Source organism: Euprymna scolopes, chromosome 35 (genome assembly GCF_053919585.1).
Source record: "Euprymna scolopes isolate OS-2025 chromosome 35, ASM5391958v1, whole genome shotgun sequence".
Taxonomy (NCBI): Eukaryota; Metazoa; Mollusca; class Cephalopoda; order Sepiida; family Sepiolidae; genus Euprymna; species Euprymna scolopes.
The window spans coordinates 63,632,990-63,656,861 of NC_136516.1; the positions used below are offsets into that span (position 1 = coordinate 63,632,990).

Sequence of the window (23,872 nt, forward strand, 5' to 3'; positions counted from 1 at the left end):
AAATGCCAGAAGCGATTAAAATAAATAATTTAATTAAACATCCATGTAAAAGTTGATTAAAATAGCATTGCGCGGGAGAAAAATAAACGGTGGGAAATCAAAGTTCCCCAAAAAGATTCAACGCTTTTATAGACCCCGTTCTGACGGCACAAAGGTTTGTGAATAGCAATAGAGACAGCCTCCAAAATGTTTTTATGATTTCATGGAAATCGAAAAGACAACCTACGGTAGCATTATCCACAAGCGAAGCCGAGTATGTGGCATTAGCGAAGACCACTCAAGAAGGTATGTACCTCCTACAGCTACTCATAGAAATGGACCTATGCAAAAATTACAGACCGATTAAGATATTCGAAGATAACCAGAGTGCAATAGCACTTTCCAGGGACCCTGTGCACCGACAGAGGTGCAAGCATATAGACATAAAATACCACTTCATCAGGGACGCCCTAAACAATGGCGACATAAAAATTATCTATTGTCATAGAAATAACATTTTGACGAACCCCCCAACCAGAGCAAAATTAGATAGATTCAAAGAACTTCTTTTTGGACTTTAAATACGATGCTCTTATATAATATACGCAATAACATTCTAAGAGCAAGTGATTGCCTCCCCTTTATTGTAAAAATCCTGTGATTTTGATTGTCTCCCCTTTATTGTAAAAATCCCACAATTCCTTTTTGCCCCATAATAAAATTTTCTTCTCTCTATCCGTTCCTCCTTTGAATCTTAATCCATTTCCTATCTCAATCCCACCTAAAATACACCACTCAACAAATATAACGCTGAACACGTTTTTCATTTTCTAATCTTATTTTATTTGTCAAAAAAACAAAACAATTAATCTTGGAAAATTATAAATCACATATATTCCAATTTCAAATAAGCTTTCTAAATGTTTACTTGATTACACTCAATAAATTATATGCACAGACCAGGTTTAAATAAAACTTTCCATTTAGTTTAAATTGTTTTTCTTCTGATTGTCTTCAACAAGAATAATATTTCGGCTGATAGGCTCTCCGACCTTTTTCAGGTGTTACTTTATTGTTAAGTCCTCATATGTACACATTTTAGTCAAATATACTAATAAAAAATATACTAATAAAAAATATACTAATAAAAAATATACTAATATGTCACTGACTCTCAACCAACAGAAAAAATACCTATTTAACCATTTTGTAATCACAATCGTTGATGTAGTCATGCGATTTATTCCTGAAAAAGATTTGTAAATTTAAGTTTATGGATTTGTAATGCATTTAGAGATCAGAATGCATAAAATGTAATTGGTACAACAAAAAAAATGTAATTTGTACAATAAAAATGTAATTGGTACAAAAATAAAAATGTAATTGGTACAGTTACTTATATTTACACATATTTATTGGCAGCCTATGCATAGAGAATGCGCAATCTGCTGAATTTCTAAACCTTGCTGGTTTCAACATCAGGCGAGTTGTAGTCATTCTTCGTAGTAACTGTTGTTAGCATCGTTAAAAAGTTGTTTTTTTTTTTTACTTCTGGATCAGAACCTCCCCAAATGCACAAAAGAGAAATAAAGACTATGATTTGTAATTTGTTCATAAAAAACAAAAAAAAACCCAAAAAACAAAACAAAACAAACAAAAACAAAAAAAAGCAATAAAAAAAACAAAACAAAAAAAATAGAACTAATGGTAATTGACTAATTTTCTGGTGGCATGCATGACACGTCCCCTTTTTTGTGGGCATATGTGACACAGCCCTTTTTTGTGACACAACTTTTTATGATGTACAATTTTTCTAATCTGTTTTTATTTCATCTTTTCAGAATGTTTTTTATATCAACTTATTCATTTTTATAAATGCCTGAGGGTTAGTCAAACAATTTGGAGTTGACATATTCTGAATATTACTTTGCCATCTTATAAAATCTTTAAATTTAAAAAATAGTAATTACATATTCTACATCGAATATTCCTGAAGAAATTGCCCCAAAGCAGTCTAAATAATATAGATTTTTTTTTTTGTATTTTATGAACAATGGTTATCAATTTTCAATTTTAAAAAATTATTTATCTATAGTTTGGAAAACAACAACTCATGAACACGGCTAAGACTACTAGCCAGTCATATAATAAGTAGGCGTAATATCTGTTACAAATAAAACAAATATAAGTTAATGATGTACAAAAATATAAATATTTGCCAGTCACAGTACCACGGAGGCTCACATATGGACCCTTAACAAATCTATGGATTGGGTTGAGAACTACTGATCTAACGTATCTATGGAAACCTGTTTTAGCTTTACTTATTTAACTCGACACTTGTTTTGTTGCTACAACCTAAGTAATGTTGGAATGAACTAGAGGAGGAAAAAATGTTATGCATTTCAAGTCTGATCTTATGATGTGGTAAAATAACAACAAAAAATTGGGTTTAGATGAAACCATACTTTCAATTCCTTTATCAGCGAGCTGGATTATGTTCCATTGTGTTACTTTTTCCAGTTCTGATTTTTGGTTAATCATTCTGAATAGTTAATACTTACTCGAATAATTTTACTGCAAAAAAAAATCTACCTGATAATGCCATTTAATTACAATTTTCTGATTTTGTTGATTTCCATTTTTGATTTGCAATTACATTTTGGACAAATGATATTCATTTTGTTTAATTTGAAAGAAAACAAAATTAAAATCCATTTAAAACTAACCATTACTCTACAAATATATGGACAGTTTTTAAACTAAAATTAAATGAAATATTTGCGACAATTATTATTGAAAATGTTCTCGCAAACAAAACTATTGTTTACAAAAGAATTGCTAGATTGTCATCAAGTAATTTTGATAAATATCACAGGAATACAACAGTAAGAAACAATATTATAATTTTAATAATATTTTACCAAAAATTGTCGAGAAAAAAACAAAAAACACCTCCATGAATGATCTTCTCAACTGTGATAAACTATTATGGAATGGAACGTCATTCTGTGTTCAGCAAAAAGTCAGAAATTGCATACAACAGACTTTAAAAATCACATCATTGGATTCATAATTACCCTGATTTTGCTCTGACAAAACAAACATACGATAATACTCTTTTCCTTGAAATCAGCAGGACCCAGCAGATACATGATAGGGCTAAGAGTGGAATCATAAAATTATTTTCTTATTCATTTCAAAAAGATTGAAAGTAAATCAAATTAGGCAGCTTTTTTCTCTTTTTTATTAATATAAAAAAACTTATATAAATATATATATATTATATATTATATATATTATATATTACATATATTATATATTACATATATTATATATTATATATGTATAATATATATATAATATATATATAATGTATATATAATATATATATATTATATATTATATATTATATATATTATATATTATATATGTATAATATATATATAATATACATATAATATATATATAATGTATATATAATATATATATTATATATTATATATATTATATATATTATATATATTATAAATATTATATATATATTATATATATATATTATATATATTATATATATTATATATATTATAAATATTATATATATATTATATATATATATTATATATATTATATATATTATATATATATTATATATATATATTATATATATTATATATATATTATTATATATGCATTATATATATATATTATATGTACATATATATAGTTTATATATATTATATATAATATATATAATATATAGTTTATATATATATTATATATAATATATATAATATATAATATATATATATTATATATATTATATATAATATATAGCTTATACATATTATATATAATATATAGTTCATATATATTATATATAATATATATATTATATATAATATATATAATATATAGTTTATATATAATATAAATTACATGTAATATATATATTATGTATATATATTATATATAATATATAGTTTTTATATATTATATATAATATATATATTATATATAATATATATTACATATAATATGTATATTATATTTATCATATATATATATATTATATTACATATTATATATATAATATATATGGCATATATATGACATATTATATATATATATATGACATATTTTATATATATGACATATATATATTTATGACATATTATATATTTATATATGACATATATATATGACATATTATATATATATATGACATATTATATATATGACATATTATATATATGACATATTATATATATATGACATATTATACATATATGACATATAACATATTATATATATACTAGCGGGGGTACCCGGCGTTGCCCGAGTGTTTGTTTCCGGGACGGGGGGGGAGTTTTAAAAATGTTATGGTAGGTAAGTAGGAAGGATCAAACCCGGAGTCATGAGTAAAAGTAAGAAAATAAAGTGTGAAAAAAAACAAACATCTGCAACGTTAACAGTTCGGCCACCAAAAAAAGTCCATTCCAGTTGTTTAGGAAAAAACAAAACAAAAAAAAAAACGACTAGGGTAGGTCGGCGCGAACATGAAAATATAATGTGAATTGTCCAGCACGCTAACCACTACGCCACAGAGCACTGCAGCTTAGTTTAGTGATTTTAAATAACTTCACATGAAAGAACTACGAAGCCAAACCGGTGTTCTCTTCTCAACTGTTCCTTGTGAACGATCCTCAAACGGTGTTAAGTGGTGGCAGGGAGAGGGGGAATTCATTAGAGAGAAAATATTTTACCACTTCCATTGATCTTAACCGATTTTGGCCGTGACTTCTCAGCAGAAAAAGTATAGAAATCTAAGATTATCGAGGAATTTGAGAAATAATAAGCCTATAACACACCTCAGATATTGTTCTGCCGTTTGTGCATATTATATTTGCATGAAATATCTTGATTTTTAATCCTACTAAGGTCAAAATCATCGGGAAAAATGAGTTCATTTTATTTATATAGAGATGACATATTATATATATGACATATTATATATATGACATATTATATATATATATATAATATGTCATATATATATAATATGTCATATATATAATATGTCATATATATATGTCATATATATAATATGTCATATATATATATATATATATATATATATATGACATATTATATATATATGACATATTATATGACATATATATATATATATAATATGTATATATATAATATGTCATATATATATATGACATATTATATATATTATATATATTACTTATATGGCATATTATATATATATTACATATATATGACATATTATATATATATATGACATATTATATATATAATATTATTATATGGCATATTATATATATATTACATATATATGACATATTATATATATATATGACATATTATATATATATGACATATTATATTACATATATATATATATATATATATATGACAGATTATATATATATGGAGAGAGAGAGAGAGAGAGAGAGAGAGAGAGAGAGAGAGAGATCTTAAAATACAGATGTTACATACCGTTATTTTTAATTCTTCTATTTTATTATGCATTTGTAAAAAACATGTCTGCCAATTATGTATAAACTATAAAAATAATATAGCGCAATTTTAATTCATTCATGCATTCTTTTTCTCTCTATGTAATTTGAAAAATATTACCACAATTTTACCATGCATGCGTATTTTCCATCACCATTTTATATGTATTATATTACAGTATTGTTGTAATTGGTAAACGGCGGCTGAATCGAATGAAATAAACAGAAAAACAAATATTGACAAGTGCATCAGTATAACTAATAAGAAACGAGGGTTTATGTAATTCATCTTTAGGGTATTTTATTTATTTAGGGTATTTTATAGTAAACTCATACACATCCAGAGACATTCCCTCTAGACACATCGATCCACTTTTCGTATGCTTCGTAAAGCCTTCACTGACTCCTCACAATGAAAACAACCTCATTCCACATTTCGCCTTCATGGGGAGGTTCATAAAACTAGAAACATTTCACAATGGATTCGGATCCTGGTGTTCATTTATCGTTGAGACACAACAATCACAATTATCAAATCTAATGTATTCTAATCAAAATAATAGACAAAATTTATTCTAAATAAATTTCTAACAGAAAATATACAAGAAAAAAAAGAAGAAAAAATACATTTTTGCAAAACTTGATCTGTTTGAAATCTTTACATTCTTTGGACACTTCTATCAGTTCTTGCATTCTTTCATTTTTCACATGTCCAAGTAAAGAACTTGTGTGGCGGTAATAGCCCCGAAGAAGCTCAATATGGAGGCCACTACAACAATGGCGACTGTACTTCCGGAGAGGTGAATTATTGTCCCCATACAAGAGGATAATAAGAACTGAGCAACAAACACCATACTGCTGATCAAAGCAACGTCTGTACCCAAACCACGAATCTGTTTCGGCTTATGTGTCAGCTCTTCATTATCTGCACCAGTGAACTGAAAACAAAGAAATGAATAAAGGAAAACTATGTAATAATGTTACAATATATTGTATTTCCATTATAAAACGTGAGGAAATAAGCAGCCATTAATGGAAATAGCTACCAAAAGTGTAAAAACATGAATCACGTGCGTTAATCATTGGATCAATCTGGTTAGGGTAAAAACAAAAAATATAGGAAAAATTAAAGCAATAATAATAATAACAACAATAAAAATAATAACGATAATAATAACAACAATAATAACAATAACAATTATAATAATAATTTGAAAGCTCCAGAAAAAGCATCAAGTCACATAATCATGATAACCAATCACAAACGTATAGAATAACACTGTAGAAACACAATGGATATTATATGCAACCAATGCAACCGAAACTATCAGAAAAATAACATAATCATGTGACAGTGTCTTTGGACGTGACAATACTTACTATTCTTCCATGATAATCGGGTTGACACCAACAGCCATTGAAAACACAATAACTGAAAAAGTTGGCATCTTGGATTATAAAAATATCCCCCCAAAATGTCAAAAATGGCGCCTTTTGGCAATTTGACAAATCTCATCTAAATTCCAACCTTGTTAAGATAAACAGTTAAACTAATTCCTTGGGGTGGCTGAATTTGTTTGGGAGTCACCCTAAATATAGGTCAGATGTTACGAGTTTCTTTAGATAGGAAAAATGATAACCAATTTATTTATTTTTTTACTTATATAAAATGGCATTTGGAAAAAAAACTTTATTATTCAAATGAAGAAAGAGAAGGAGAGACCCTTCAACGTGAATAATGCTGAAAGGTAGAAACCTGTGAGGATTAAGGCAATGAGACCCTCCTGTTGAGAGTGTCAGTCAAAGGAAAAATAAGAAAAAAAAAGCATAGAAAAAGATCATTATAAGCTCAATATGGAAACTGCAATTTCATTCTCTGTTGATAGACTGAAACATGAAAAGCATTAACTAGATTTCCAATGGAAGAGTGCAAGAATCTTCGGGAGGCTTATTGCCACCCAAATTCCAAAGAAAACCAATGGTCGTTGTCAGCGAAAAATCAATGGTAATTCGCTATTGGAATAACGCAAAATCATTTAGTCTCAAAAGAAAACAAAAGTAGTAAAGACTACATGGAGAATGCAGTCCACTGGGAACTATGCAATCTCCTGCACGACCAACACCAGGGAAGAATGGATAATGCTCTGGCTTGAGGTAGATAAAGTTTGGCGAACAAAACAAATTCCAAATTTGAAGAGATTGGCATAAAAATGATAAACAAGACAAAAAGTACTTTTTGGCGGATGGCGTAAAAACTAGTGCTTTATATATATGTTTGTTTTATATAAGTTTTTGGTTATTTAAGAAAACTGTTATCATAATGAGATAGTAGAAACTACACAGTGGGTCAGTAAAGACAACACACCTGGTCAGTTGTGGACTACGGTCTGAATTTTATTGAGATGTTTACTGCCAAAACACCCGGATTGGCCAACATTTTCTGTAATATGCAAGTTGCAATGTCGTATGAGCTAGCATAAGTGGCAACAATGATTTCGAGTATTCTCTTGTCCAATGCTGCAAGCCTGAGAAGGTAAACCTTATAGGACTACTCAGAACGAATGTCTCAGCCCGACAGATAAAAGATCACCGAAATGACAATGTTTCTGCCAGACTAATTGTTGAGATAAGAACCGACTGGCATGCGAACATGGGCTCAACCCGACACGCCTATAATTATTGTCTCCGGGTACGTCCATTATTTCTGAAATAGGTAGATCAGCTTACCCCATAACAATTTCATAACAATTTGGTTCAACATTTTATAATAAACAAAGGATATTGTATAATTAAATTTAAATTGCTACTCAATTTAAAGAAAAAAAACATTAAGTGTATAAAATGTTAAAATCAGTGAAACAAAATATTAAAAACCTCAAAGCCCAACATGTCTGAGCATTGCGATTGCACTTGCTCCATTTGCATTTGTTTGTAGTGTAATTGTGTAAAGAGTCGGGTTGTAAACAAAACAAAAAGATAATTTTATGTAATTTTATGTATTTCAAATAATATTAAACTATTTATTTCTTATAATTACTTTTATATCATAATATTACATACAATAAATTGTATTTCTTAGAACTAGTTAAAACCTTATTTGATGAAAGCCACATTAATCATTAAATGACCAAATCCATATTATTATCATAACAATGTTCAACGCAACATCAATCAGAGACGTCTATGTAATAATACCTTATCACGCTACGTGTATCACCATTAAGTTAGACAAAATGACACCTGGACAACTTAAAAGCAAAGACTGATTTTACAATAAATGCTATCTTGGCTAGAATTAAACACGTAACACTAAAGATAAGTTTTCTTGTGTTACACAGTTTATTAATTTTTTCTCTAATGTTACCAATGATCTATGACGAAACACTTTATTGCATCGTGAAATCAGCGCAAATATTTTTTACTCTGATTCGAATATTTAGGTGTGTAATAAAAAGCAACAAATAACAAAATCAATAATCAAGATTTTTTAGTGATACAATTAATGGAAATTATATTCTAAGAAGAAATCTAAGTATGAATTAAGACAAATTAAAATTTGCCATTTCTTTTTTTTTATGATTTCTATAAACAATAATTGTAAAAGATTACAAAATCATTTATATTTTATCATATTTCTCTGCTAATCATTATTTTGTTAACATCGATACAAGTGTATTACAAAATATTAATGGACACAAAGTACTAGACAACTAAATGGTTTAAATTTGTTTATTAAAAAGCAATACGAAAGCAATGAAGTGAGATAATTACCGACCAATATGTGTCGCAAAAACTGTGGGAACGCAGCCTCATGATGCTGAGAAGGGTCCAAGATGGCGCCTGCAGCCTTATATAACAATGCAGTCTCGCAGAATCTGGCGTGCTCTCGTGCACATATACAAATATGCAACTTTTGAGGACTCAGTCTTTTATAAAAACAGGCCACTGGAGCAGATGGGACAGAAGTGAAAACGAGTCTACGGAAAGTACTGACGGACGACGCTGCTGCTGAGGTTTTGTGTACTCTTTTATTACTTTGCAACAACAAGCTATTTCGGCATACATTTTTACCATGGACAGATTCGACCTGAAGCTGATACCAGAGTTTGACAGGTCCCCGGCTGGTCCTTCGGTGGTTGAATGGCTGGAGAAGGCTGAGCGCGTTTGTTGGTTGTGCAAAATTAAGGATCCAGCTATGGTCATCCCATTGAGACTCACTAAGGGGGCTTATGCCGTGTACCAGCAGTTTGGGGATAAGGCGACAATGGAGCAGATAAAACTAGCATTGTACGGAACATTCGGTGTGGACCCATTTGTTGCTTGGAGGCAATTCTCTGAACGTCAGCTTGGGTCAGGGGAGACTGTGGACATCTACATGGCTGACCTAAATAAGCTTGCTGCTCCCTTCGGCAGGGAAAGCGACCGACTATTGGCATGTGCCTTTTTGTCTGGGCTCCCGAATGATGCCAGTCGGCTGTTGCGGGCGTCGTCGAAGCTCAATGAGCTTGGGTTGAAGGAGTTGTTGGCTAGAGCCCGAAACATGCTAAAGGACGATGTGGAGCAGGTCTCGGCAGCGGTTGACGCACTGAAATCGCTTACAGAGCCCACGGTGCTACAAATGTGGCAGCCCCAACCACTTCACCAGATACTGCAGAAGCAGCGCGAGGTGCACCCTGTATTATGGATGCACCCAAACCCTCATACACAAGAAATGTTGCACCGCATGGACGAAACAGAATGTCTCAGTATTAACCATTAGCGAGGCTCGCTGGTGTGTTGCGGGGTGAGCATTGTCCATATAAGCGTTGGCAATGGCCTCCTGGTGGCTGTGAAGGCGTTAGTGGTCGACATGGAGCTCCTTGGATACGACCTTCTCCTTGGAATGGATATTATTACACAGCTGGGTGGAATCACCGTGGATAGCGCTGGTGATGTGAGGTTTTCCCAACGCAAGGAACAGGTCTGTGTGGCAATCAGTCTTGATGAACCCGACTTCCACGCGGAATACGACAAGTACACAAATGCGTGGCCCACGTCCTGGAAGTGGTCGGGTGACTAACCACCAGTGTCCTTGCGGAATTGGCTGATGGTGTATCCCCGCATGGCTCAGGGGGCAGTACGAGGCAGAACTCCAGGTTTGGATGGATAATGGCTGGCTGGTTCTATACCTGATGGCCGTCAGGAAAGAGAATAAACAAAAGGCCTGACCCGTCATGGATTACCGGGTACTCAATGTACACGTCGACCCATACACGGCGGAGGCTGACGTCTGCGTGCGCACATAAACTGCAGGAGTGGCGGCAGCAGGGGCGTACACAGCAATCCTGGACCTTTGAAGAGCCTACCTGAAGATACGCCTTGAGAAATCGTTGTTGCCGTCGCTATTGTTTGACCAGGCTGGGGTTCAGCCTGAATGTGACCCCGAACATCATGACAGTGATTATGTAGGGGATCCGGCGTCAGGATGAAGCAGTGCAACAGGCGACGTTGTCATATATTGACGACATTTTCGTAAACGAGAGTCTCATGTCTGCCCAGGTGGTGAAAGAACACTTTGAGAGCTTCAAGCTATCGTGCAAAGGAGCCAGAGCGCCTGCGAGATGGACGAAAGTTCTTGGCTTGCATGTGAGCATAACTGTAGATGGACTCCGCTGGGGGAGAGGTGGTGACATCCCGAAAGTTCCATTCAACATCACACATCAGGGCATTTTTCCGTCTGCGGAAAACTGGTGGGCCACTTCCCCGTATGTGGGTGGCTTCAGGTGACGGTGACGGCCATAAAGCAACATACGACTTCCATGTCAACGGGATGGGACGATTAAGTGTGCAATCCTGCCCTGCAAAGCATGCTGGTGGAAACTGTGGCCAGAGTGACCGAGGAAGACCTCGTGCAAAGGAGCTGGTGCGTCGACGGGAGCGAGTTTACAGTTTTGGTGGACGCCAGCTTACTCACCCTTGGCATTGCTCTGGCGGTCGACGGATTTATTGTAGAAGATGCCTGCTGGCTTCGTCAAGAAAATAACACCGGGCACATAAACCTGACTGAGTTTGATGCTACACTGGCAGGCCAGAGTGCTACACATCATAACAGACTCTACATGTGTGCATCGGTGGATAACCAATGCCTTGAGTGGGAAAACACGATTGACAACGAAAGCATCAGCCAAAATGCTAATACGGAGACGACTTGCTACCCTGACCGAGATCATCAAGGAATTCAACCTGGCCGTAGATGTGACACTGGTGCAGTCCTGTCAGAATCGCATGGATCGCCTGACCAGAGTGCCACGCCATTGGCTGGACCTGCCGAAAGAAGTGGATGAACTGGCACCTGTGAATTGTGCCGCGGTGGGGCGTCGGCTTAGTCCAGGCTGTGTTGCTGATGTCCATTGCCAAATCGGATTTGCATTGTGGCGACCCCTTAGCTGGCATGACTCGGCCGCCATTGTCCGTGAGCTGAACGTGATCCCCCTTCTGAGATACTGACCGACAATGGCACCGCCTTTGTTAGCGAGAAGTTCAAACAGATCGCAGACATCTGGGGTATACGTCTGCAATTTTGGTGCGCCCATGTGCTTAGCAGGAATGGAATTATTGAGAGAAACTACAGGACCGGCAAGACCATCGCAGCTAGGAAGGGGTGTACGGTGTCTGAGGCGGTCTATTGGTATAAAGTCACCCCTAAGGACGACATTTCACCCACTACCGCGCCAGCCGAAGCATTGCACAGGTACCACGTACATGGAGGCGATGAAAGAGAGTATCAAAGAGGAGGATGTTGTCTGGGTTAAGAACCCCCGCAGCAAATGCACTACACACTACGGAACCGGACGTGTTACTGAGGTGATCAGCCTGCAATCGATGCTGGTTGACGGGGTGCCCCGTCACATCAAAGATCTTCGATCAACATCACAAGCGCAGCGGCTACTCAGCAATGAGAGCAAGACTGGATCTGAGACCAGTGAACCATTATTTTGGGTTACGCTGACTTCGTCGGATAGCCACCCAGAGATTAGCAGCCTTTGGTTCACCGAGCCTGAAACTGAGGATTAAAGTACAGGCGAGGACGAAGCCCCCGGTCCTCCTCTCTGAAGAAGCACCCAAAGAAAAAGGCCACCGCATCCCTGCCCTCTCTGTGATGATGATATCAGGGGGGAGTTGGAGATCTCTGTCTTTTATAAAAACAGGTAACTGGAGCAGATGGGACAGAAGTGAAAACGAGTCTACGGAAAGTACCGACAGACGGCGGTGCTGCTGAGGTTTTGTGTATTCTTTTTTTTTTCTTTGCAACAACAATATGTTCACTGAGCCGCGTATAAAAACTTTTTACAAATATAATTGCCGTTTAAAACGAGTAATTATCGAGAAAGTATTCGCAACAAATCAGTGAAAAGTCAATTCAATGAACTGACTAACTGCTTTTATTTTTCAAAGATATTTGACAGAATCAGTTTCTTAAACCATGAAACTTTTTAGATAAAATTGATTAATAAAAGGTATATCAGTCTATTAATCTCTATAAATATCCGCGTTTGCAAATGATCGATAACAAACACGTGTAATCAGCACAGAGTGCAAATGGGAGCAACGATTTAATGCCATAAAAATATCTTTACTCAGATATGAATATTTACACTTGTTGCAACAAGATGTGAAATGATAAACACGAGACTTTAGAATAAATTTTATATCATGAAAACAGATTTTATAAAAATACGCATTTATTTTCGTTGCTGTCTTTCAGTTTTGTTATCTCCGTTATACTCTCTCGTTTGCTCTTCAATTTTTCCCCAAAACTCGCGCTTGTATTTCTTTGAATAACTGCTCAGTGCCAGTCTATTCTTTTGTCTGTTGCTCTGTGAATTTTCTTCTGGCATAGACTGAATGCAAGCCTTTTCTTAAAAGTCAAATTGACGTCGCTCTTGATTTTTTTCACGTTCGTAGCGTTAACATTTATTTTGATTCGGACGGTTGATTATTTGGGTAATTTGGCTGTTTTTTTTCTTTCGCGGACACAATCATTGTCTCGCTTTCAAATGTTATTTGTTCGTAGAACCGCTTTTAGCTACATTTATTTTAGTTCTTAAAGTCGGTTTTCCAGTTTTCTTCCACGGTAGAAAATTTATGGTTGAAAAATCTGACCCTAGGTTGCATTTTAATATTCGTATTTAATGTTCTTGTACTAATATTTTCTACATTGCCAATTTGAAGAAATCGTTTTGTAGTAGTTTTGTTTCTGCTCTACTACATCTGCCTTTACGTTTCATGCGATAGCACGTAAAACACTTTTTTTCATCATATATGAACAATTATTGTAACAATGCAGCTGTTTGCCAAGGAGACGTTGTAGTACTGCCGGCCTTATATTGTCAAATAAGGACGCGATCGAACCTGATGATTTGTCACCTTTTCGTGTCCCGTCGGTCGGGTTTCGAGTTCGCACATGCCGCCCTTAGCAGACGGCCTCCATGACTGCAGTCACACCACAATTTTGCCTACACTCCCCCTGATCTCATGATCACAAACTGGGTAGGAAAGTACTATCTTTCTTTATTGGATACTCATTAGTAAAAGTGGGCTACTCAGCTAGACAGGCACAGCTAGCCTTCCATACTCGCCTAGACAGACAAACAGAAATTAATTTTTAAATTTCTCATTTAAAAACTCCTTTACATACAATTCGTCTGAATCACATTTTAAGTTCTTTTAACAGTGGCGACTTTTTCAAACAATAAAATCCGACTCGAATTGTACTTTCATAAAATAATTTTCGTTTAAAAACGACAACTTTTTTTTTTCAACACAACAGGATTTCAGTTTAAATTCCTCGGTGAAAAACGAATTTAATGCACAATTCGTCCAAATCGCATTTTAAGTGAGGACATTTTTTTCATAGATAAAATAAAATACTTTTTTTCATAGGTAAAATAAAATCTGACTCGAATTGTACTTTCATAAAATGAATCTATAGTTTAAACATGACACCTTTTTACATGGGGGTAACCACTTATCAAGGCCCGGAGGCCACTCAGGGATGAGGGTGATTGCGTGTACAGTAATCAATGAGATAGTATTGTAGTAATCATTAGTATTTGTAGTAATCATTAGTATTTTTTTCTTTTCTACACAACAGGATTTCTTTTTAAATTCCTCGTTGAAAAACGACGACTTTAATGCTTTTTTAAATCGCATTTTAAGGTCTGTTAACAGTGACGACTTTTTTTTTTCATAGACAAAATAAAATCCGACTCCAACGGTACTTTCATAAAATAACTCTTGTTTGAAAACAACATTTTCTTTTCAACACTGTTTCAGTTTAAATTCCGCATTGAAAACAAAAAACAAAAAAACAAAAAAAAAACAAGTAGTCCGAATAATATTTTAAGTTCTGTTAACAGCGACCACTTTTTTTTTCAAACAATAAAATCCGACTCGAATTGTACTTTTATAAAATAATTTTCGTTTAAAAACGACAACTTTGTTCTTTTAAACACAACAGGATTTCATTCAAAATTCCACGTTTAAAAACGACTTTTAATACATACAAGTAGACCGAATCGCATTCCAACACGTTCATTTGACGATGACAGTTATAGAAAATCCAACGATGACAGTTATAGAAAATCCAACGAATGACAGTTATAGAAAATCCAACGATGACAGTTATAGAAAATCCAACGAATGACAGTTATAGAAAATCCAACGGATGACAGTTATAGAAAATCCAACGGATGACAGTTATAGAAATCCAACGAATGACAGTTATAGAAAATCCAACGGATGACAGTTATAGAAAATCCAACGGATGACAGTTATAGAAATCCAACGAATGACAGTTATAGAAAATCCAACGGATGACAGTTATAGAAATCCAACGAATGACAGTTATAGAAAATCCAACGGATGACAGTTATAGAAAATCCAACGGATCCCATTGGGAATAACAAACAAACAAAAAAACAAAAAAAGTTCGACTCACTTCATATCTTCAACCTTCGCAGTTTGACATGACTCATTCAATTCTCTCTTTGACAACGCTTTTCAATTTTCCACTTGACTTTTAATTTTACAAGTTCGACGCGAATCATCTAAAATTTCCCATTTCGTCTCGGCCGCATCGGCCGAAATAGCTTTTAATAGAACAAAAAACCCGGACTTGATTTCAGTCCGGTTCTCGAGATCTCAGCTGGATTCAACTCATCCCCGATCTCTTCACTGCCGGTCTTATATTATCCCATTCATGCAAATAAGGACGCGATCGAACCTGATGATTTGTCGCCTTTTCGTTGTCGGGTTTCGAGTTCGCACATGCCACCCTTAGCAGTCCGCCTCCATGATTGCAGTCACACCACACTTTCCCTACAAGTACTAAAACTTTTAGTTAATAATTGTATCGCTTCAATAACAATCGCTGTTTTTTATGGCAAAAGATAATTCGGTATATTTAACCGTACACAATTTTCTTTATAGTAAATAAACTTTTTTAAAGATAAGTTCAATAAGCAATCTTGTTAGAATCTTTTCTGTTTCCATTTTCATTTGATATTTCATCTGTTTTTTTCCCGCAAATTCATTTTCTGCATCCATTTTTTTAATAGTCCGCTGGTTCATTCTGCAATTGTAGTTGCTGATCTTGCGGTTGCCTGAACATTCTGAGAATAGCACTTTTAAATTCCTCCATGCTTTCACATTTTTCAACTAAGCTGACTTTTCTATCGACAGCCGTAGCGTTTTAATATGAGATAAAATCTTACTCCCTCAGCGAGAGAAAAAATAAACTCGTTCAAACTTATTCTCGTGTTTCTAATTAATTAAAATTGATTTTTTCTGTTTTTATTTTATCTTTGTTCTTTTGCGGTCGAATGAATTTAATTTATTAACACTGATTTGAAAACTGCTTCGTTCGGAAACAACAATTTTTCTATCCTACTTCTCGACGCTGGAGTGTTTTTTTTTTCTTGCAGGTTTTACACACATCATAATTAACAATTATCAAAAGCATATTACCTGTTGGACATATTACCTGTTGTGCATATTTCCTGTTGGGCATATTATCTGTTGGGCATATTATCTGTTGGACATATTACCTATTGGGCATATTATCTGTTGGGCATATTACCTGTTGGGCATGTTGTCTGTTGGACATATTGCCAGTTGGGCATATTACCTGTTGGGCATATTGCCTGTTGGGCATATTGCCTGTTGGGCATATTACCTGTTGGGCATATTGCCTGTTGGGCATATTACCTGTTGGGCATATTGCCTGTTGGGCATATTACCTTTTGAGCATATTGCCTTTTGAGCATATTGCCTGCTGGGCATATTGCCTGTTGGGCATATTACCTGTTGGGCATATTGCCTGTTGGGCATATTACCTGTTGGGCATATTGCCTGTTGGGCATATTACCTGTTGGGCATATTGCTTGTTGGGCATATTGCCTGTTGGGCATATTACCTGTTGGGCATATTGCCTGTTGGGCATATTGCCTTTTGAGCATATTACCTGTTGGGCATATTACCTGTTGGACATATTACCTGTTGGGCATATTGCCTGTTGGGCATATTGCCTTTTGAGCATATTACCTGTTGGGCATATTACCTGTTGGGCATATTGCCTGTTGGGCATATTGCCTGTAAGGCATATTGCCTTTTGAGCATATTACCTGTTGGGCATATTGCCTGTTGGGCATGTTGCCTGTTGGGTATATTGCCGCTGCATAGTTAAATTAATTAATTTGAAACAGAAAGCATGAATTATAATAACTAACTAGAAAGAAACCCAAGTACAAATATAAACATTTATTAACACAATGACAAATGCAATATGGACAAGCAACACAACAGTTCATAATTAATCGACTGAGTGGAGACCTCTATTATTGATAGGATGGATATGGTCCACCAATGTAATGCTTGTATCTAACATGGAGGATACGTGTGTTCTACCCCGTGAGGTTGCATGCTTTCTCTCACATGGGAGAAGGTGCTCTCTCGAATCCCTCGTCAGCTACCTGAAACTACTCAACTGTGTATCTACAACCGGTGTTGTTTCTCTAATTCCACTACATACCAAAGATTTTTTTTCGAAAATACATTCCAATTGTAGCAATAGTTATGTTTTATCCGATATAAATTTGAGCTTTCATTGCTAGTGTATCCGAATAAGTTCCGATTTCCTTGTCACTAAAGTTGCGTGACATAGGTTTGAAATATATTAGACCGAATACTTCGTTGCTACATAAGTTTGAATCTTTGTTGTCGGTGCTGTGGTCTTGAAGGGCCGATAATAATAAAGACAACACACTGGTATATTTAAAAGAGTGTATTTACAAAAATAGATAATAGTATATTATAGTAAGTCTGCGTCTAATACTGTAGCTATGACTGCCTCATGACTGCTACAACACTTATATATATATATATATATATATATATATATATATATATATATATATATATATATATATATATAGATATATATATATATATATATATGAAACAAAAATTGATAATATCGCTGCTTATCCGCACCTTCGCCATAGTCGGGCTGAAATAGCTTGAAACAAAAATGTAGTAGGCAAAACAAAAAAAATATAACTAAAAACAGATGGAACAAAAACTCGCTTCTCGCAGACACGTGGGTCGTAACAAGCACACTCTACTCGCCAGAATCACCTACACACAATGTGCAGAATGCCCCCTCTCCTTTCCAGTGTCCTGCTTTATAGCGACCGGGAACGACATATTTGCATAATCTCGCGAGAACAGACATGATTCAACGATAATCACATTGGGTAAACGCTAATAAAAGCCCATGGACGCCATCTTGGAAATCTCTCTTTCGCTCAACCCAAAACAGACGTATCCGAGGTAAGCTCTATTTCTCATTTTGGTTACTGCTAATTCTGCTACACTCCCCACTGATCTCATGATCACAAACGGGGCATGGGGGCAGTCTTCTTTGCCGGGTGCTTCTTCAAAGAACTGGAGGCAGCACTTCCTCCCTGTCATCTTCCTCGTTACCACTGTTATTGCCGCCAGCTTGTTCCATAGGCGGTGTTTTACAATCAGGGCAGGGACAGGGGGGGGGCAGTATCCGTCTTTGTCGAGTACTCCTTCGTAAAGGCAAGACGGGTGGTCCCTCTTCTGCTTCTTCCGTATATGCATTATATGGCTCTTCATCGTTCTGCATCATACTCTCTGCTCGTTCAGAAGATATTGTACTGTCTTCCTCTTCCTCTGATGTAACAACATAATGGCGAGGGCACAGATCTTTCACGTGGCAAGGCACACCATCCACCAAAATCGATTGAGGGCTGATTATCTTGGTCACCTCACCCTTGCCGAACCTCGTGGTACATCCATTTTGTGGTCTTTTGACCCACACGCGATCTCCAACCTGGTAAGAGCTGTCCTTGGGATCTGCAGACGCAGTTGCGAGATTGGTCTCCTTTACTCGAACTTCATATCGATAAATCCTGTTGGCAGGCGCAGTGAAGGGAGATGTGTCGTCTCTTGGTGTGATGTTATACCAGTAGACAGCTTCCTGTATGGGACAGCACATTCTAGCCGCTATTCGTTTCACTGTATGGTGACATCGCTCCGCTATGTCATCCCCGGCTGGAGCATACGCACAACGGAATCGCAAGTGAACTCACCATTTATGTGCAAATGCTTGGAATGCGTTGCTGCAGAAAGCCATGTCATTGTCTAAAAGGATTTCACGTGGCGAGCCACGCTCGAGAAACACTGTTTCCAACTGATGGATCAAGCTTGCCGAGTCCTGCCTTGCCAATTTCCTCCAAATGGAGAAACGCGATGGGCCACAGTCTGTCAGAGTAAAAAATGGAAGGTGCTATAATGCGTGATATCTATTCCAATTCTTTGCCAATTCTCGTTAACTTCCAGCTTTCCCTTTTCCCACCTGACTTGCGCTGGGTCAATGGACTGACATTCCTCACATTTCCGTATGACCGTTTTAACGGTTGCTTTTGTCGTGGTTGGGCAACTTCTCCTGACAAAGTAGGTAGTGTGTCGCACCCCCGGATGTCCACTACCTTTGTGAATAGCCATGATTTGACTCTCATCCAGCTCGTCTGTGTGAACCGCGCCTATCACCGTGTTACATGATAAAGGCTGTCCCCTGTTCATGTAAGTATAAAAATAGAGAGATTAGTTAAAATGAAAATAAGAGAAAGCAGAAATCGAACCCTGGACATAAGTTTTAAAGAACAATAGGTTTAAATGGAATGTCCAGTAAATTGTTAATTCGGATGAAATAAATAATAAATAAACTATTCAATTGTTATAAGAATGTGGATAATAAAATATGGGTGAAATAAATTAGATATGTAGGTTGAATTCCTTTGTGGAAATAACACAAGAAAAAATAGGTTATTGGGAAATCAATGTCGGAAACGTGCAAAGTCGCGCATGTTGAAACACGTGAATTTTGCTCACGTGGCCAGGATGCATGGATTTCTCAATATAGGAAGGAGAGTTAGTTGGTCGGGGGGACAGTCAGGGGAGACAGTCAGGGGAGACGGTCAGTGAGAAAACTCAGAGACAGGCGGACGTCTGAAGCGAGACGTCACTTCAGAAACTAAAATGTGAAACTTTGAATTCTTAATGAGGAAATCACGACCGGTCGTAAGGAAATAAATTCATCATGTGTTTTGTGATAAAGCTCATCTTTGTGTTTGTGATTTCTACAAAAAGGTAAATTGTATTGTTATTATATGTCTGTGTTATAAAATGTCATTACATACACGTCTCGATATCTCATATCCACAATGTGAATCTACATCATATCTACACTAAGACTGTCTGAACACTATCTCCTCACACAAAGAGCTTTCTTCATATCTACACGTCTAAGTAATGAACATTTAAAATATAGGAATAGTTATAAACGAACAATCTCTCTTACAACAAAATCTCTCTCTCTCTCTGAGTCTTACAACATCTTACTCTCTCTCTAAGACTCTCTCAATGAAACACCTATATAACAACCGGGTCAGGCCCGTTTTTCTTTTTCATTGCCTCAAACCATGTCTGTGGTACTCGTGTCAATCGGTCAGCAATGTTTTATGCTGAAGGAACCAGCGTCACGTCCACTGTCAGCCCGTACTCTTTCACGAGCTCCTTTAGAGTGCTTAATCGCCTCCTAATAAGCATCTCGTTTGCTGCTTTGGTGCGCACTAGCGCCTTTCCAGTTAGCATGTCCGAGACCCAATGGTATACGCAGACAGAATCTGTCTTTATGTGTAGCACTTTGCTCTGCCACTGTAGAGCCAAATTGATACCTTTCAATACGGCATCCAGCTCGGCTAAGTTGATATGTTGAGAGTCACCTTCAGGTCGCAGTCAACATGCATCCTCCAACACAGTTTCGTGCATCTCCAAGGCTGCACCAATTGCTAGGGAGCTAGCATCGACCCATACATTCAGCTCTTTGCCATCCACACACCAATTTCCCTGGACCGGATCGTTCCGCTGCACAGATTCCAAGGTTTCGAACATCATACGATGCAGTACGGCGTCCCTTGCTTCATCGTCCCAGCCCTTCATTACCGAACTTACTATCCTTCTGAGTATTCCACAAGCCACACGAAGCCAACCGCACACCGGAAAGTGCCCAACAAGTCGACCACACAGGGAAAACATTGTCCATCGTGTAACAATGCTGGGAGCTCCTGGAATTGCATTTCCTCGCTTCCACCATACTTCACTGTGTTCCATCCAGACCGCCAAACCCAGCACCCGTGCACCGTCATTCAACCGCTCCGGGTTCTTGCACTCTAACCTAAACTGCGCTAGGTGTTCTCTTACATGGGTCGCGGGCACCACGTCCTCGTTGACAAAAATGTCATCGATGTAAGCAGATGCTGCGCGGCTTACAACTTCTTCCTGAGACAGTACTTTGCTGACAATTGCTCTCATGATCAGGGGAGCCACATTCAAACCGAACCCCAGACGGGTCAGGCAATATTTTTTCCCATCGATTTCCACAGTCTGGTATGGCCAGAGTGTCTCATGGACTTGGACTTGTAGGTATGCTCTCCTGCGTCCAGTAGAGACACGTTAGCACCTTTTTGTCTCCATTTGCGCAACTTAGCCGCACAAACATCTGCGTTGGCCGTAAACGCGTCTACGTAATGATTTAGCTCCCGGTAGTCCATTACTGGGTGCACTTTGGCTTTGTTCTGCTGCATCACAGCCATCAGGGGAATTAGGCCTTTGGGAGGTCCCAATTTATCCTCTGGGTACGGCACGAGCCAACCATTAGCTATCCAGGTGCGGAGCTCCTGCGTGTATTCTTCACGGATTTCTGCCGGCACTGGGTATTCTGACACTCGATTGTGTAGTCTTTCAGGGGGGTGGTCCTCAGACCACTTCCACGATGCAGTCCATGTTCGGTTTTGAAGATCAAAGGTGGCGGTGAAATCTGGTTCATTAATAGAAATGGCTGCGCATTTAATATTTTTTCTGTCGCCCAGCCGCACTGATCCTGTAAGGTTGACAATGACACCGCCCAGAGCTTTTATGGCGTCGATCCCTAGAAGTAAGTCAAACCCCAGCGGTTTGCCACGCACCACCAACACATCGATTCTGGCAGACACACCTTTGTCAGTGGACACAGAGACCACCCCAACACCACAACGGTAACACTGTGTTCCACGTTTTCGACAGTCCTTTGCAAAGTGGCCTTTCGTATTGCACTTGAAACAGGTCACACTAACAGGAATATCCTGAGCCCTGTGGTTGTTGGGTGAGTGTGTGGCCGCAACCACGTCCTGATTGTGTTCCCCAGTTGTCGTCAAAATTCTTGCACTCGACATTATTTCCCCCATGGTCAGGACTTTGATTTTCGGCACCTGTTGAAGAGCAATTGAGATAGTGTCAGGGAACCCAGTAACGAAAGTCAATTTTGTGAGTCTCTCTAAGCCATCTCCTGTGAATCCGGCCAATCCAACCAACTGCCTGATTTTGTTGGCGTAAACATCCACACGTTCGCCAGCCCATCTAACCATAGTTATTTTTCTGTATGCTGCAAACGCGTCGGGTAAATGCCTCCTTTAATCAGGCCTCAATCCGGTCTATTTCTCTTTGATCGTCCTCCTCCATTTCCATGTAGAGGGCCAGTGCATCACCTTCCAGATATAAAGGTAGCAGACTCCTACATCATCCACCTGCTGAAGTTGTGCGACAAGTCTCACTTTTTTAAGCCATGCTACGTCTCCCTCGCCAGAGAACGGCTTGATAATATCGCTGCTTATCCGCACCTTCGCCATAGTCGGGCCGAAATAGCTTGACACAAAAATGTAGTAGGCAAAACAAAAAACATATAACTAAAAACAGATGGAACAAAAACTCGCTTCTCGCAGACACGTGGGTCGTAACAAGCACAATCTACTCGCCAGAATCACCTACACACAATGTGCAGAACGCCCCCTCTCCTTTCCAGTGTCCTGCCTTTATAGTGGCCGGGAACGACATATTTGCATAATCTCGCAAGAACAGACGTGATTCAACGATAATCACATTGGGTAAACGCTAATAAAAGCCCATGGACGCCATCTTGGAAATCTCTCTTTCGCTCAACCCAAAGCAGACGTATCCGAGGTAAGCTCTATTTCTCATTTTGGTTACTGCTAATTCTGCTACAATATATATATATATATATATATATATATATATATATATATATATATATATATATATATATATATATATATATATATTGTGTCTGGAAGATTCCATTTATTATCAATAAGTTAGATACATATAACTCCATAATACAGGGAGATTTCTATAAGCATGGTTATCGTATCTTTCACTTTCCATCAGAAAGTGTACAGAAGTAGAAATAATACAGCTTATGTATGAGATAAACCTATTTGTAAAATTCAAAATGAAACTAAAACAGCTGATAAACACAACAAGAACGTTCAACCAGTATATTCGATTGAAATTCAGAATAGAATAAAAATATTAAAAAAATTCAAGATAAAAAGGGGCAATATCGAGACAGTAGAGGGAATAAAAGTACTCAATCCAGAGGAGACAAGGTTAGTTTGCGAATATCGGGGAGTTCTAGAAGACGCCATCAAGTCAACAAAATTGAAAAAAAAGAGAATATCTGAGATCAAGCAAGTTCGTAGAAACCAAATTACATAGAAGAAATCAAATTAAATAGTAGAAACCAAATTAAATAGTAGAAACCTAATTAAATAGTAGAAACCAAATTAAATAATAGAAACCAAATTAAATAGTAGAAACCAAATTAAATAGTAGAAACCAAATTAAATAATAGAAACCAAATTAAATAGTAGAAACCAAAT

At 36.6% G+C, this 23,872-nt stretch overlaps 1 protein-coding gene across 1 annotated transcript in view; it reads right to left on the reverse strand.

Moving 5' to 3' along the window:
- Positions 1-5,803: 5,803 nt before the first annotated feature.
- Positions 5,804-23,872, reverse strand: part of LOC145259889 (membrane-associated transporter protein-like) — a 453,842-nt gene continuing 435,773 nt past the window's right edge. Inside the window, exon 5 of the mRNA XM_080117783.1 lies at positions 5,804-6,466. Within this exon, the coding sequence (XP_079973909.1) occupies positions 6,233-6,466 (234 nt within the window). The 3' untranslated portion in view covers positions 5,804-6,232. The remainder of the gene's footprint in view (positions 6,467-23,872) is intronic.